The sequence below is a fragment of the Microtus oregoni genome, unplaced genomic scaffold, assembly GCF_018167655.1.
Source record: "Microtus oregoni isolate MIOR12 unplaced genomic scaffold, Mior012 000019F_ref0000042, whole genome shotgun sequence".
Lineage (NCBI taxonomy): Eukaryota > Metazoa > Chordata > Mammalia > Rodentia > Cricetidae > Microtus > Microtus oregoni.
The window spans coordinates 31376516-31388789 of NW_024543078.1; the positions used below are offsets into that span (position 1 = coordinate 31376516).

The 12274-nt window shown below is 40.5% G+C and overlaps 1 protein-coding gene across 2 annotated transcripts in view; it reads right to left on the minus strand.

Annotated features, from left to right (window-relative positions):
* Positions 1–12274, minus strand: part of Abca13 (ATP binding cassette subfamily A member 13) — a 398914-nt gene that overhangs the window by 28392 nt on the left and 358248 nt on the right. For both annotated transcript variants that reach the window (XM_041669712.1, XM_041669711.1), the window contains exons 59-60: positions 12084–12187; positions 4830–4922 (exon numbers count right to left, since the gene is read on the minus strand). In XM_041669712.1, the coding sequence (XP_041525646.1) occupies positions 4830–4922; positions 12084–12187 (197 nt within the window). The remainder of the gene's footprint in view (positions 1–4829; positions 4923–12083; positions 12188–12274) is intronic.

Consider the following 12274-nt stretch of genomic DNA (forward strand, 5'->3'; position numbering starts at 1 on the left):
ACATTTTTAAGACATCTTGGTTTTCCAACTCTCAGGGTGCAGTCATTTTTTATCTACCTACAAGTACAACAGAAGATACTTATAAAAGTATAACATGAAGGCTTAGAGGTTGAGAATAAAGTACCACAGCAATATTTAGGAAATGAGGGATAGGTGATTTCCATGACTATGTGAGCCTGCTAAGAAACCAAAGCTTAAACATTTTTGGACGATGTACATTCGTTCCTCTTGGTACAGCTCTTCTGTATATTCCTAAGCCAAGGCTTCTAGCACAGGCTGTCACGGTCATCAAACAACACAGATGCTGGAGCACAAAGTAATGCTGGGACAGATAAAAATCAAAGCCAGTGCTCTCCAGGAACAGGTAAGCTGCAAGTTCCAATGGGGTAGATTCAAGGTAATTAAACCCGGTCAAGCAGGTAAGATGGATGGGAGATGCAATCATATACCAAAGGTAGACGGGAGACTAATGGTGTGAGGAGAAGGCAAAGGCACCATGAAAGTGATGGGCATCAGCAAGGCCAGAAAAGTGGGGCAGGAAGAATGATCCCAGGCATCTGTGATAGAACTACTGAATTGTCACTGGTGGGAGGTGGTCCATGAGACAGTGCAAGTCAGAACAGACTGAAGACGGATTTAGAAGAGCATGAGAAGACTCTTCAAGAGATCCTGACCAAAGCAGTGTTCAAATCTATCAGTCCTTTGGCTTCAGGCAGTGTCCTTAAATCACACAGGGACCACACTGGTGCTGAGAGGAGAAATGGGTGTGCGCCTCATGTGAAGCCTAGAGGCAATGTAAAGCAAGGTCAATCCAAGGCCCAAAAGAGAAGCCTGAAAAAAAAAGCACCCTCATTTAATTGTTCCTTTCCCCTGACTTGATCCCTTCTCCTCTCAGTCAAAGAGCAAGCTAAGGAAGACCAGGAACTATTGCACAACCCACTTCTGGAAAGCTAAGTTCGGTACCTCCCAACTCAGTGCATCTAAATCTGTATATTTTCTGAGAACATGGAATAACTAACGTACCAGTTGACACAGCCAAGGTCAGCCTATAGTAACCCCCCCCCCCAGACATTTGTCAATGCTTTTCTTTGTTACAGTTGGGTGGGGCTGTTGTAGTAGGAGCTGGGAAACCTGTTAAGAATTTTACATACATAAGAGAGCTTCCAACAAAGAGCACAAGCAGGAATTATTTGACCTACAAGAAAAATAATGCCATTTGAAAAACCCTAGTCAAGGCCTCAAAGTCCAGAGCTATTCCAGAAAATTTCTATATAGTCCTCTTCAGTTTATTCTGCCTGAGGACTTCCTTTCATGATAACTTGGAAATCTAATTTTTTTGCTGCTTGCTCTCCTGTTAGGATTCTCCAGTCATATTTTTTTTTTTACAAAAAAACTAATGCAATCTAGTATTTAATCTTCCTTTTGGCAAATTTTTCTTTACCTCAAGGTCCAAAAGACATCCACATTCTTCAAACTTAAAGGTCTCTTTCTGAACAAACACCACAGTGTTTGTAGACACTCTAGGGTACATGTCCAATGAGCCCCTGTGATATCACCTGCCACGCACAGGTCTGGTTCTGTCAAATTGTGAGCACAAAAATGGACATAGTGAGTTGGGCAAGTTCCAGACACTCTGCTAAGGAAATTATTAAATGTCAAAAGCAAAATAGCCTCAATTTTACTGAGAGCCCGCATGTTGATAACATTTCCTAAATTATAACTTGGGTAAAAACCAACCTCAGAGTGAAAATAAGAGCTTGCTTTCCACACACACACCCTTGGTCAGGGGGTTACCTACTGCAGTTTCTCCTGGGCCATTGCCACAGACAATGGTCATAATCACACAGAATTCTGTTTGAGTGGCTCACAGTCCGGCACCATGTGCTAAAATCCATGACCTCTGAATGTTACAAATGAATGGTATGCAGAATGTGACTAAGCTGACAGTCACTATTGTCAGGAAGAGTAAACTCCACCAAACGAGGAACAGTCCAGGACCTCGGCAAAGTCTGAGCAACATACCATCTTCTGTATATGGTCCCCTAAGGCTCATCTTCAACGATCCTGGCACAAGTCATTGTGTTGATATTGTGTGTTCCAATGTTATGGTGACTGTGGGCCTTACTAGTTCTAGATGGGCTTTCCTTTCTAGGAGTAGCCAGCTTATCAAGATAGCAAAGTATCTAGTACAAACTCATTCACGAAAAGAAACCAGCTGGTGCGATTCCTGTCATTCCATCATCTTCCCACTGGGAGTTCATAACTGGGCTATCATTCATCTGCCCTTTAAACTAGAGCCACCACACACCTAGTTATATAGGCCCCATATGCCATAATCTGCCAGTCTCATGCCCGACTGTTCCATGTCATCTGTTTCTAATGGAAGCACAATAAAGGCCCTTGTGCATATTTTTTAATAACTGTTTGTTGGGTGAGACTCTCGTATGTTTTTCCACCTGGCCTGTGTGGTCCCTCTCTGTTTGGGGACCTTTGAATAACACATTATCTTTTCACAGTTTTTTTTTCTGGTCCACAGAACTTTTAAAGCAGTGAATTAAGGGCAAGGGTAGTTGGAGCAAGCAATAGAGTGGGTCGCGGTGTCTAGACGGCAACAGGAAAATGGGTATGTATTGTTAGGGGACCTTCTCTGATTCTCAAGGAAATGTGAACTGTGGTGGGATCCTAGAGAATGAAGTCATATATACATGGTAAGAGGGACAGTCACGATAGCAATGGGACACTATGTATGCGGAACTTGACCCAAACTACCAACAAAGTCAGGAAAGTCAGTGCCATGAAGTGACGCAGGGGAATACCCTGTTCCTAGGATCTGCCCTACAGAGTCAGAGAGGTGGGTTAGGTGTGAGAAGAGTGAGCTCTTTGCTCCTGGCAGAGTGTTACTAATACCTACTTCCTTTTATTTCCAAGGATGGGGAAGAGGAAGAAGGATCCCTACATCAGTTTCACATGGTGTTCCTGACTCCTAGGTAGAGAAATCCAGGAATGATCCCTTATTTTTTTTTTATCACAACAGGATTTTTATGTGTTTATTTCTTGTAGATTTGTTACAGGAGAACATAAACGGCATTCTTAAAACCTGTATTAACATTAGTATTCCAGTGGCTATACCACAAACCAGTTTTAGCTGAATAAGCTCTATAATCTATATCCACCAACAATCAGCATCAACCTACAACTCACATCAGGACCAAAATTTGAAATGGCTAGAAATTGTTGAGACTGTAGATGGTTTTAGCTAGCAGAAGACTCCTCCTGTGGACTTCTTCGCACTGACTTCTGTGGCCAACTTTAGCTAGAAGCAAAAGGCAGTCAGCCAGACTTGACTATAAATCACCTGACAATAAGGAACGGGCTATAGGGCTTTCCACAGCATTCATAAAGGTTAGAGAGTGTAGAGTGTGCTTTTCTTCTGAAGATACTCAGTACAGGTACACAGAGCACACAGTGGAGGCAGCCTCTAATAGGTTCATCTGGCAAATGGTTGACCAGAGGCACGAGAAACAGCAAGGTGGACTTTCCCTTCACAGTACTGCCTCACTTGAAGCCGCTAGAAGCATGTCACCCACCCCTCGCATGCTATTTCTATCCTCAGTGTTATGGTTTTCACAAAGTAAAAGTAGTTACACACTACATATATCCGTAACTAGCAGGTACATATAACTGCCAAGCATGCATACATAGCAGGTAAATATAACTGTCAAGAATGATGCGTGATTCTAACCCAAAAAGTACTAAAAGAAAGTAAAGAGGTTTATCAACCTAAAAGATGATGTCATTCTGTAGACAGAAAAGGAGTGGATCCAGATGTAAGTTGGAAGAGGAACTGAGAGGAATAGAAACAGAGAAAACTATAATCAGGATATATTGTGTGATAAAAGCATTTATTTTCAAAAAAGGAAAAAAACTATATTTTTTTTCCTACAAAAATTATGATTAAACAGTGTAGAGGAGATTAGAAGGTCACTCAGTAGAGTGGGAGAGAGTGCTTACTACTCTATCAGAACGCCAGAGTTTACATCTCAGCACCACACTGGATGGCTCACCAAAATGTGTAATTCCAAGTCCAAGAGATCCAAAGTCCCCTGTGGCCTCTATAGGCTCCTCCACACGCATGTGCACACACCCTTGCACGCGTGCACACACACACAAGAAATAGGAAAATTATTCAAGACATTCTAAAATATATGAGCTATAACAAGATACAAAGTGTTCAAAAACCCCCATAAGAAAATAAGCTTCCAAGGACAGAACAAAAGGAAGACATAGAGCGATGGTTAATGGGGATAGGTCTAAGAGATTCAAGAACAAAAAGTCTTTGGTTCTTCATCAGTCATAAAAAAGGGGACCACAGTGACCCTCCTTTACCCTCTTATGTTGCCAGACATCTTTCCAAACAACATCTTGTGGGAAAGTGGGCACTCTGATGCACTTTGACTGTGGGAGAGACATATAGTGGCACCACCTTTGGACGAGGCACTCTGTGTGTAAGGTGGTCATTTTTCCTCCAGACTTTGTCTGGACCCTGCAATCATCTTCTCCTCACTGCTTTTGTCAGAACAAATGAGGGCACAGTGCCTCCTGGGAAAAAGGAAGCAAAATAGTTTTAAAGAAACTGCCTGGGAATTGCTGTCTTTGACTTGATAATTATAGTTATTTTAACTGGCCCTAAGTTTCCCAGAATCCCCATCCACTACTAGATGTCAGGAGAAATTAATTGGAGCAAACAGTTTGGAAAGAGCCTTTGTTGCAACAGATGTCATGCTGCTGGATTGGCAGGAATCATTGAAACAGACAAAGAAACTCAGTACCTGTTCTTGATGTGCTGAGGGGGGCCGAGACACCTGAAGCTGCCATCCACCATGATGGCTAGCCTGGTACACAACGCCTCGCACTCTTCCATGCTAAGAGGAAATAAAAGGATAGAAATAAGCCATGCCATAAAGGTATGAGCCCTGTTCAAGCATCAGAAATAAAAAGGAGGCAAAAATACCACTGGTTCAAATTAAGTAACTTTTAATAAAGAACACTCATGAAAATGAAATAACATGACTTGAATATTCCTAAGATTTTATTTAGACAGCCAACTTAGTGAAGGTCATTAACTTATATATGTGCCTGGAAGAACAGTTGACAATAAAATATACAGGAAAGAATCATTTAGCAATTATCAAAAATACAAAAATGTATGTACAGGGGATCTTAAATAATACATGAATTCTTTACAAAAAGAATGACAAAACTTTACTGACAAGCGAAAAATGAATAAATCTTGAGTCAATGAAACAGGGGAAAGTATTTCAAAAACAGGAAACTGTTATAATATGGAAATGAATAGAAGATGAGCCCGCTCTGGGTGATCCAGTACAAAAGGGTCAGCCTGGAAACCGTGTACACACAAGCAACAAAGTGAATTCATTAGGCTGTATTTACATATCTGTGCAGACGTAGATAGAATATGTATGAGTGTATCAATATTAAAGAAAAAGAGGTTATCAATTTGGGACTCAGGAGGTGACATGAGAGGGGCTGGAGAGAGAGTACCTGTGTATGCCTGGAGGGAGGAAAGGAAATGAGCAAAGTAACGTAATTCTACTTTAATAAAGAATGTATAGAAATTTAAAAGAAAAACATTTCATTAAAAAAATCCCTCCCACTTTTAGAAAAATTTTCGTTTTAATACCATGTAAAATATGAAACAAAATACTAGAGACAAACTTTTAACTTGTAACTATAAATTACATTATTCTAATATTCAGTATAGAATTGTAAAGGTCTACAATTCATAATTGTTATAACTATGATTCACAAATTATAATGTGGATGGAATATAATGCAAATCAAAATGCAATCAACCCCATGAAGATGCTGGAAATCTTAAATTTGAAATTAGAGAAAAGAAACTGTAGAAAAAGTTTTGAGGGAAGACAGCGCTAGAAGAGGCTGTTACAATGCTGGATTACAAAGAGGAAACACGTTAAATTTATACCAGAAAATGGCATTAGAACAAAGAGCTCCAAACATATCGTAGGTAGTACAAATGCAGAAATGAGTGAGTATGGGGTGCACTTTCCAAACATAAAAGTAGTGGAAGAAACTCTGGAGGGGATTCTGGATACACTTGACAATCCAAAATTCCAGAGTTCTAACAAAAGTGTCAAAACACAGTGATAGCATTTAAAAGAGACTGCAGAATACCCATCCTTAAAGAGGACGTTTATGTCACATCCTTCCTCCGAAGGTTTAGGGATCATTGTGCTGGGAGCCAGAGGCTCTAGCTGGCTGCAAGGAAAGAGAGTCTTCCAAACACAAGAGGGCAGGTGCACATAAGAACTCACGGTGATTATGAGAGCGTGCAGAAAATCCATAAAGTCAAAGCCAGACAAAACCCCAGCATGGAAGGGGAACATGGGCACGAGGTTCTTCTCCTCGCTGCTAGGTTTTCTTTAATGGGATGGCTCTGAGAAACCCAACTATGCTCCACTGGGTGACCAGACTCCCAAAACTACATAACTAGAACAAGTTGGGCTTTATGGACTGGAAAAAAAAAAACAACAAACAAACAGAAAACAAGGACACAAAGTTGAATGGGTAATGAAGGCAAGGGGAGTCTTGGAGGAGCTGATATTATCTGAAATTCTCAAAGAATTAATAAAAATAAAAATCCAATTTAGCAAACTAAATATTTGCTAAACAATTAAAAAAAATATCAACAAAGCAACAGACAGACCACGAGCTGTTCAATCCCTAGTTCTGTGTCTAAATGCAAATGTCTTTCCCCCTCTATTCCATTTCCATGAAAACAGTGAGTTGTCCAATCAACAAATGACCAGTTAGTTACAGACATTTTCTCAGAAACTCAAAATGCGTTCATCTCATATGCAGACAGTGGAGTAAAAATGCCATAAATTTTGAAAAAGTATATTTCACAAAGGTTTCTTTTCTAGGAACTTGAAAATGTAGACTGTGATGATATAACCACTTATTATACCAGTAAGTAACCTAGGAAGTCCCTGCCCTGTCGAGACCTCAACTCGGGTCTACTCTTTCCTGGACTACCTCACAGGAAGGAATTTTTTTTTTTTTTTTTTTTTTTTTTTTGGTTTTTCGAGACAGGGTTTCTCTGTAGTTTTGGAGCCTGTCCTGGAACTAGCTCTGTAGATCAGGCTGGTCTCGAACTCACAGAGATCCGCCTGGCTCTGCCTCCCGAGTGCTGGGATTAAAGGCGTGCGCCACCACCGCCTGGCTCACAGGAAGGAATTTTAAGTGACTCGGAGTGAAGCTAAGTAGGAAGCTCATTAAGAAGCCTGAGAGACACATTGGAGATTGGAACCAAGTGCCATGGTTGGCCTCAGAGAACACAGGCCACAGTGCAGGAGGTCTTTTAGGCAAATGGCTTTCTCTGGCTAGTTCTTTGCTTGTTCATATACTTTTATAGCACTGGGAACTAAATCCAGAGCCTTGCGCCTGCTAGACAAGCACTAGACCACCAGATGAAACCCCAGCTCTCTCTTTACTTTCCCTTTTTCTTCCTTTTTTATTGTGCTATACATTTTTCTCTGCTCCCCTCCCTTCCTCTCCTCTCCCTTTCTATCCTCTCCTGTAACCCCCATGCAACCAATTTCCTCAGGAGATCTTGTCTTTTTCTCCTTCCTATTTAGGTCCACGAATGTTTCCCTTAGGGTCCTCTTTGTGTTGTCTAGGTTTTCCAAGAGTGGATTGTAGGCTGGTTTTTCTTTGCTTTCTGTCCAAAAGCCACTTATGAGTGAGTACATATTTTATTTGTCTTTCTGGATAGTTCTCACATAAATTGCCCAAGCTGGATTTGAACTCACTATGTAGCCTACAAAGGCAGTTCAAATTAATTTCAATCCTTCAGCCTCTAGAGTTACTGTGATAGTATGTCAGTGTCACCAGAAAACCTCTGTTTCCTTAACTAACTTAAATTTAACATGTCTTATCATGTTAAAGATGCTATTGTCGGAAGAACACAAAGTTATTTTTACACTAATATCTTAAATGAACTTTGGACAAATGAAGGATTACATCATTGTCTGCCTGAGCTTCATTAGAGTGAATGACGTGGCAGGTCTAAGTGGACTATACCACAGGTCAGTGTCTGTGGGTACAACAAAATCTGAGCCCAGAGCTCAGGGCAGAGAATTTAATTTTATTGTTTTTTATAAAAAGAAGAAAACACAAAGCCTAAGACTGGCCAACAGTGAAACCAACCATGGGTCATTTACTTAAAAACAAAATGAACATGGACTTTCTTCCCTGGGTGGATATCCTGCATGATATTGATAAGTGGTGAGGGGGTAGACTGGAATTTAAAGCCCTGTACTGGAACTTTGGCATCAGTACTGGATGAGTAGGAGAAAGCCAAATGTCCTTTCCGGGATGGACAATTATCAGTCCCTCCCACACATTTCCTGCCTTATGTTTGCCCAAGAAAGCTGTGTGTTAAGGCATCCGCAGAGGAAAATATTGCATCAAAATCACAGGATCACACAGGCCTCCCTCATCTTCATTCACACTGAGTCATTCACATCTTTATATCGGATGAATAGGGAGAAATCAATCTGTATGTATGCAAATGTAGAATATTGGCGTGAAAGCAAATGAATAGGAGGTTTTAAACGAGAAACCTCAGTGATAAGTGGTCTCTTTGAGAGAATAGTTTACAATAATTACATATATTATGAGAAATAAAAAGAATTTTCACCATTATACTACTCTACCCATCTAAGGACCATGGTTGGACATTAAGAACCATGCCTGCGCCAGCAACAGATGCAAGCAGAGTTAGTATATCAGTGTGCAATTGCTGAAACTCCAGAGCAGTACAAACATCTACAGCAAGAATACATGCACATTATTATAAAGTCAAATAACTATCAAATTCACTTGTTTCAGCAAAATAAAATATTCCTTTGGAAGGCAAAACAGAATAGAAACAAAAACTCAGGTGTGGCCCTTCGGGCTACATCTGAGTGAGAAAATTACCAGATTATTGTCCCCAAAACCAACAAGAAATTTGGACATGACTAAAAACGAAACCATTTCACAACTCCAAGAATGGAGCAACGGTTATGTAGTATGTAACTTTGTAAAGATGATGCCAAAAAAATCTGACAAAGTAAGAACATGTTCACCTGTGGCCTACTGTGGGCCACTATCCCCCTGCTTAGATTCAGCAACAGGCCACTGAGGGCAGGTGAGGACAGGCCAGGCGATGAGCTGAAAAACTCGACAGGACCCTACACCCACTTCCAAGGTGAGAGAGGGAAAACTCAGAAGACTTAGAGATACGCAGAAACTATCCAATATTGGAATAAATATCCAGAAAATAAAATAAAACAAAATGGGGAAATATCTAATTAAAATATGGCAATAGCTACAAAATTCTGTTCAGTGTCCAGAGATGCGCTGTCATCTAACAAGTCCACTCTTCAACAAAAAGGCTTTATGGAAAATAGACTGTAATTCCTTTATTGACCCCTGCTAAAGGCAATTTAAAGTCTTCTGATAAATTTTAAATGATAGAAACCAACTTTTCTCCAAGCCTACCAGGGTTATATTTAAATGGTGAAACAGGAAGAACTAGGAAAATTTCTAAAAACATTGAAAATTAAAGAACATTTCAAAATAAACTGTGTATCAGGAATAAACCACAGGGGAGACTAGGAAATGTGTGTGAATGAATGAAAGGTTCAGTAATAGGAAAAAAAGATGGAGAAGTCACACAGCTTGTTGGCCATGCCTCAAAAAATGCCCTGTAATGGGGATAGTTCTGTGAGCTGAGGGCAAGAACAGGTCCCAACATGAAGAGGAAGACTGCTCATCACAGAGAATTGATTACCCACAACACTCCCTCCATAACGCAATGGGGAATGAGTAGTTTTCCCACAAAACAGTTCTGGAACAATTAGATAGCCACATGCATAGCAGTGAGTTGAGATTCTTTCATTATATTATATATAAACATAAATAGCTTTAAGTATAGCAAAGATTATTAAAAGCTAGCAGTATTACCCTATCTTAGAACAAGTGTTCTCATCAATTGAAAGCCAAAAGTTCATAGCTATAATTTCTACAAACCATGAAAACAAAGAACAGTTAAAATTAATAGAAAAACCTTAAATATTAATATTCCCAAAGACAGTTATAGACTAAGAGAAAGCATTTGAAAGCATACATCCAAGAAGAGATTTTACCACAGGATCTCAGTATGTATAACCTCTTCTACCTAAATAATAAAACGTAAATATAAGGTCACAAAAATAGAAGAAGAAAAAGATGATCCTGAGGGCTTTGTGATAAAGGTTTATATTCCCAGTGACTTGGGGGGCTAACTAACACAGAGAGAACACAGTTTTAAGGCCATCCTGAACTAGGGAGGAAATTGAAGACCAGCCGGGGCAACTTTGAAACTTTGCCTCCAAATAAAGGGTAAATGAGAGGTGGGAATGTTGCTCAGTGGTAAATCACGTGCCTGGTGTGTGTCGGGCTCTAGGTTTAACTGGTATTGCTACCAAAAGAAAAGAGGGATTCTTCGCAAGTCAAGCACGAGCTCATTGCACAGTCCAACAAATCTAGCTACTTGGCATTTACTCAAAAGGTCTGAAAAACATCCACATAAAAACCTGCACATGGATGTTTATAACAGCTTTGCTCGTAATTACCCAAACTTGTCAGTAATCAAAGCATCTGTCAGTACGTGAGCAGATACATAAACTCCGGCACAGCCAGACAATAGAATAGTGCTCGCTGTTGAAAGGCAACGGGCTTATTAACAAGGAGAAAATGAGTGAAACAGGAAAAGAAGCCAGACGTGAAAGGCCTGGGTGGGATTCCAGATGTGTGACTTCTGGATAAGGCACAACTATACAGGCAGTAAAATGTCTGATTGCCAGAGGTCGGGAGAAGGAAGGGTGAACAGGGGAACATGAGGAACTTTTCAAACAATGTAGGAAGCTAAGGCTATATCTTAGGATTGGGTATTTTTCCAAAGCCATGGAATGCCCAACACTATAAACATGGATTCAGATGAAGATGTTATATGTCCCTGGGGGTTTGCTCACTGTAGCAAATGTCCCACTCCAAACAGATAAATGTTTATTTCTTTTTTGAGCTATTACTTCTCATGTATGTATTTCTGTGTGAATATGGGCATATGCATACTATGGCATGTTTATGGAGATAAGAAGACAGCTTTTAGGAGTTGTTTCTCTTGTTCAATTGTGGGTTTGGGTAAACAAATTTGGGCCCCAATAAATGTACAAGTAGATTTACCCACTGAACCACAGTGCCATCCTTATTTCTTAAAGTATCAGTCATGCACTATTCAGCAAGAATAAAGAAGGAACTACTGGCATGTGCCTGGATAAGCATTAAATGCTCTCAAAATGAAAGTGGTCAGATCCAAATGTGTTATATAATTCTATTAATATGAAATGCCCATAAACGCCAAATTTCAGATCTTAACAGTTCCTGACACCTTACTTATAGCATACTTTAGTTAAACATGGAAGGAAAGTCAAGCTTAAACTTATAACCTGTTCTTCATTTCATCTTCAGGGTTGTCATTAACCAAATTCTATCACTCTCCGAGTAATGGCTTCATGAAATCTACATTTGTATTGCTGCATGGCACATAAGGGTTTCGTCAGGTTGAGAGGGGGACTCTGGTAGGGAATGCTAACTACTCAATTCTGTAATAAGGTCCAGTAGCATCTGGGCAGGCATCTCAGATGATTTACAGTTGGGAAGAGGGGGGTTCTGGGTAGAAAGGAATTAGGGAATCCTAAAGAAAGGCAGACAGAGTTCAGCCAGCCCTCACCTGAGCATCACAGTTTGAGTGGATATATAGTCACCATTCATGGAAAGGCTCACTTCTAACCCACTCCTCTGTAGACCTTGACCACCTGATATAACCCCTCTCGGTTTAGTCTCCAGAAGGTTCCTGGGATTGCAGACTAATGAAGGCATCTGTGCCATTCTCTGGGTGATGTCATTGCTACCAAGCCTTGCTCTGGAACTGGCAGTCAGAAGGGACAGTTCACCTGTGAGAGGTCAGCACCGCAGCACAGCCATCCCGAACCTCCTGCGTTATGGTTTGCCACAGATACCGCTTAGAGCAGGGGTCCATTCCAGAGCTTGGTTCATCCTGAGAGGAAGGAAACACACACGGTGGTGGTCATTTGGTGAACACAGACAGGAATGGACATCTACTATCACATGAATACAGACCCTG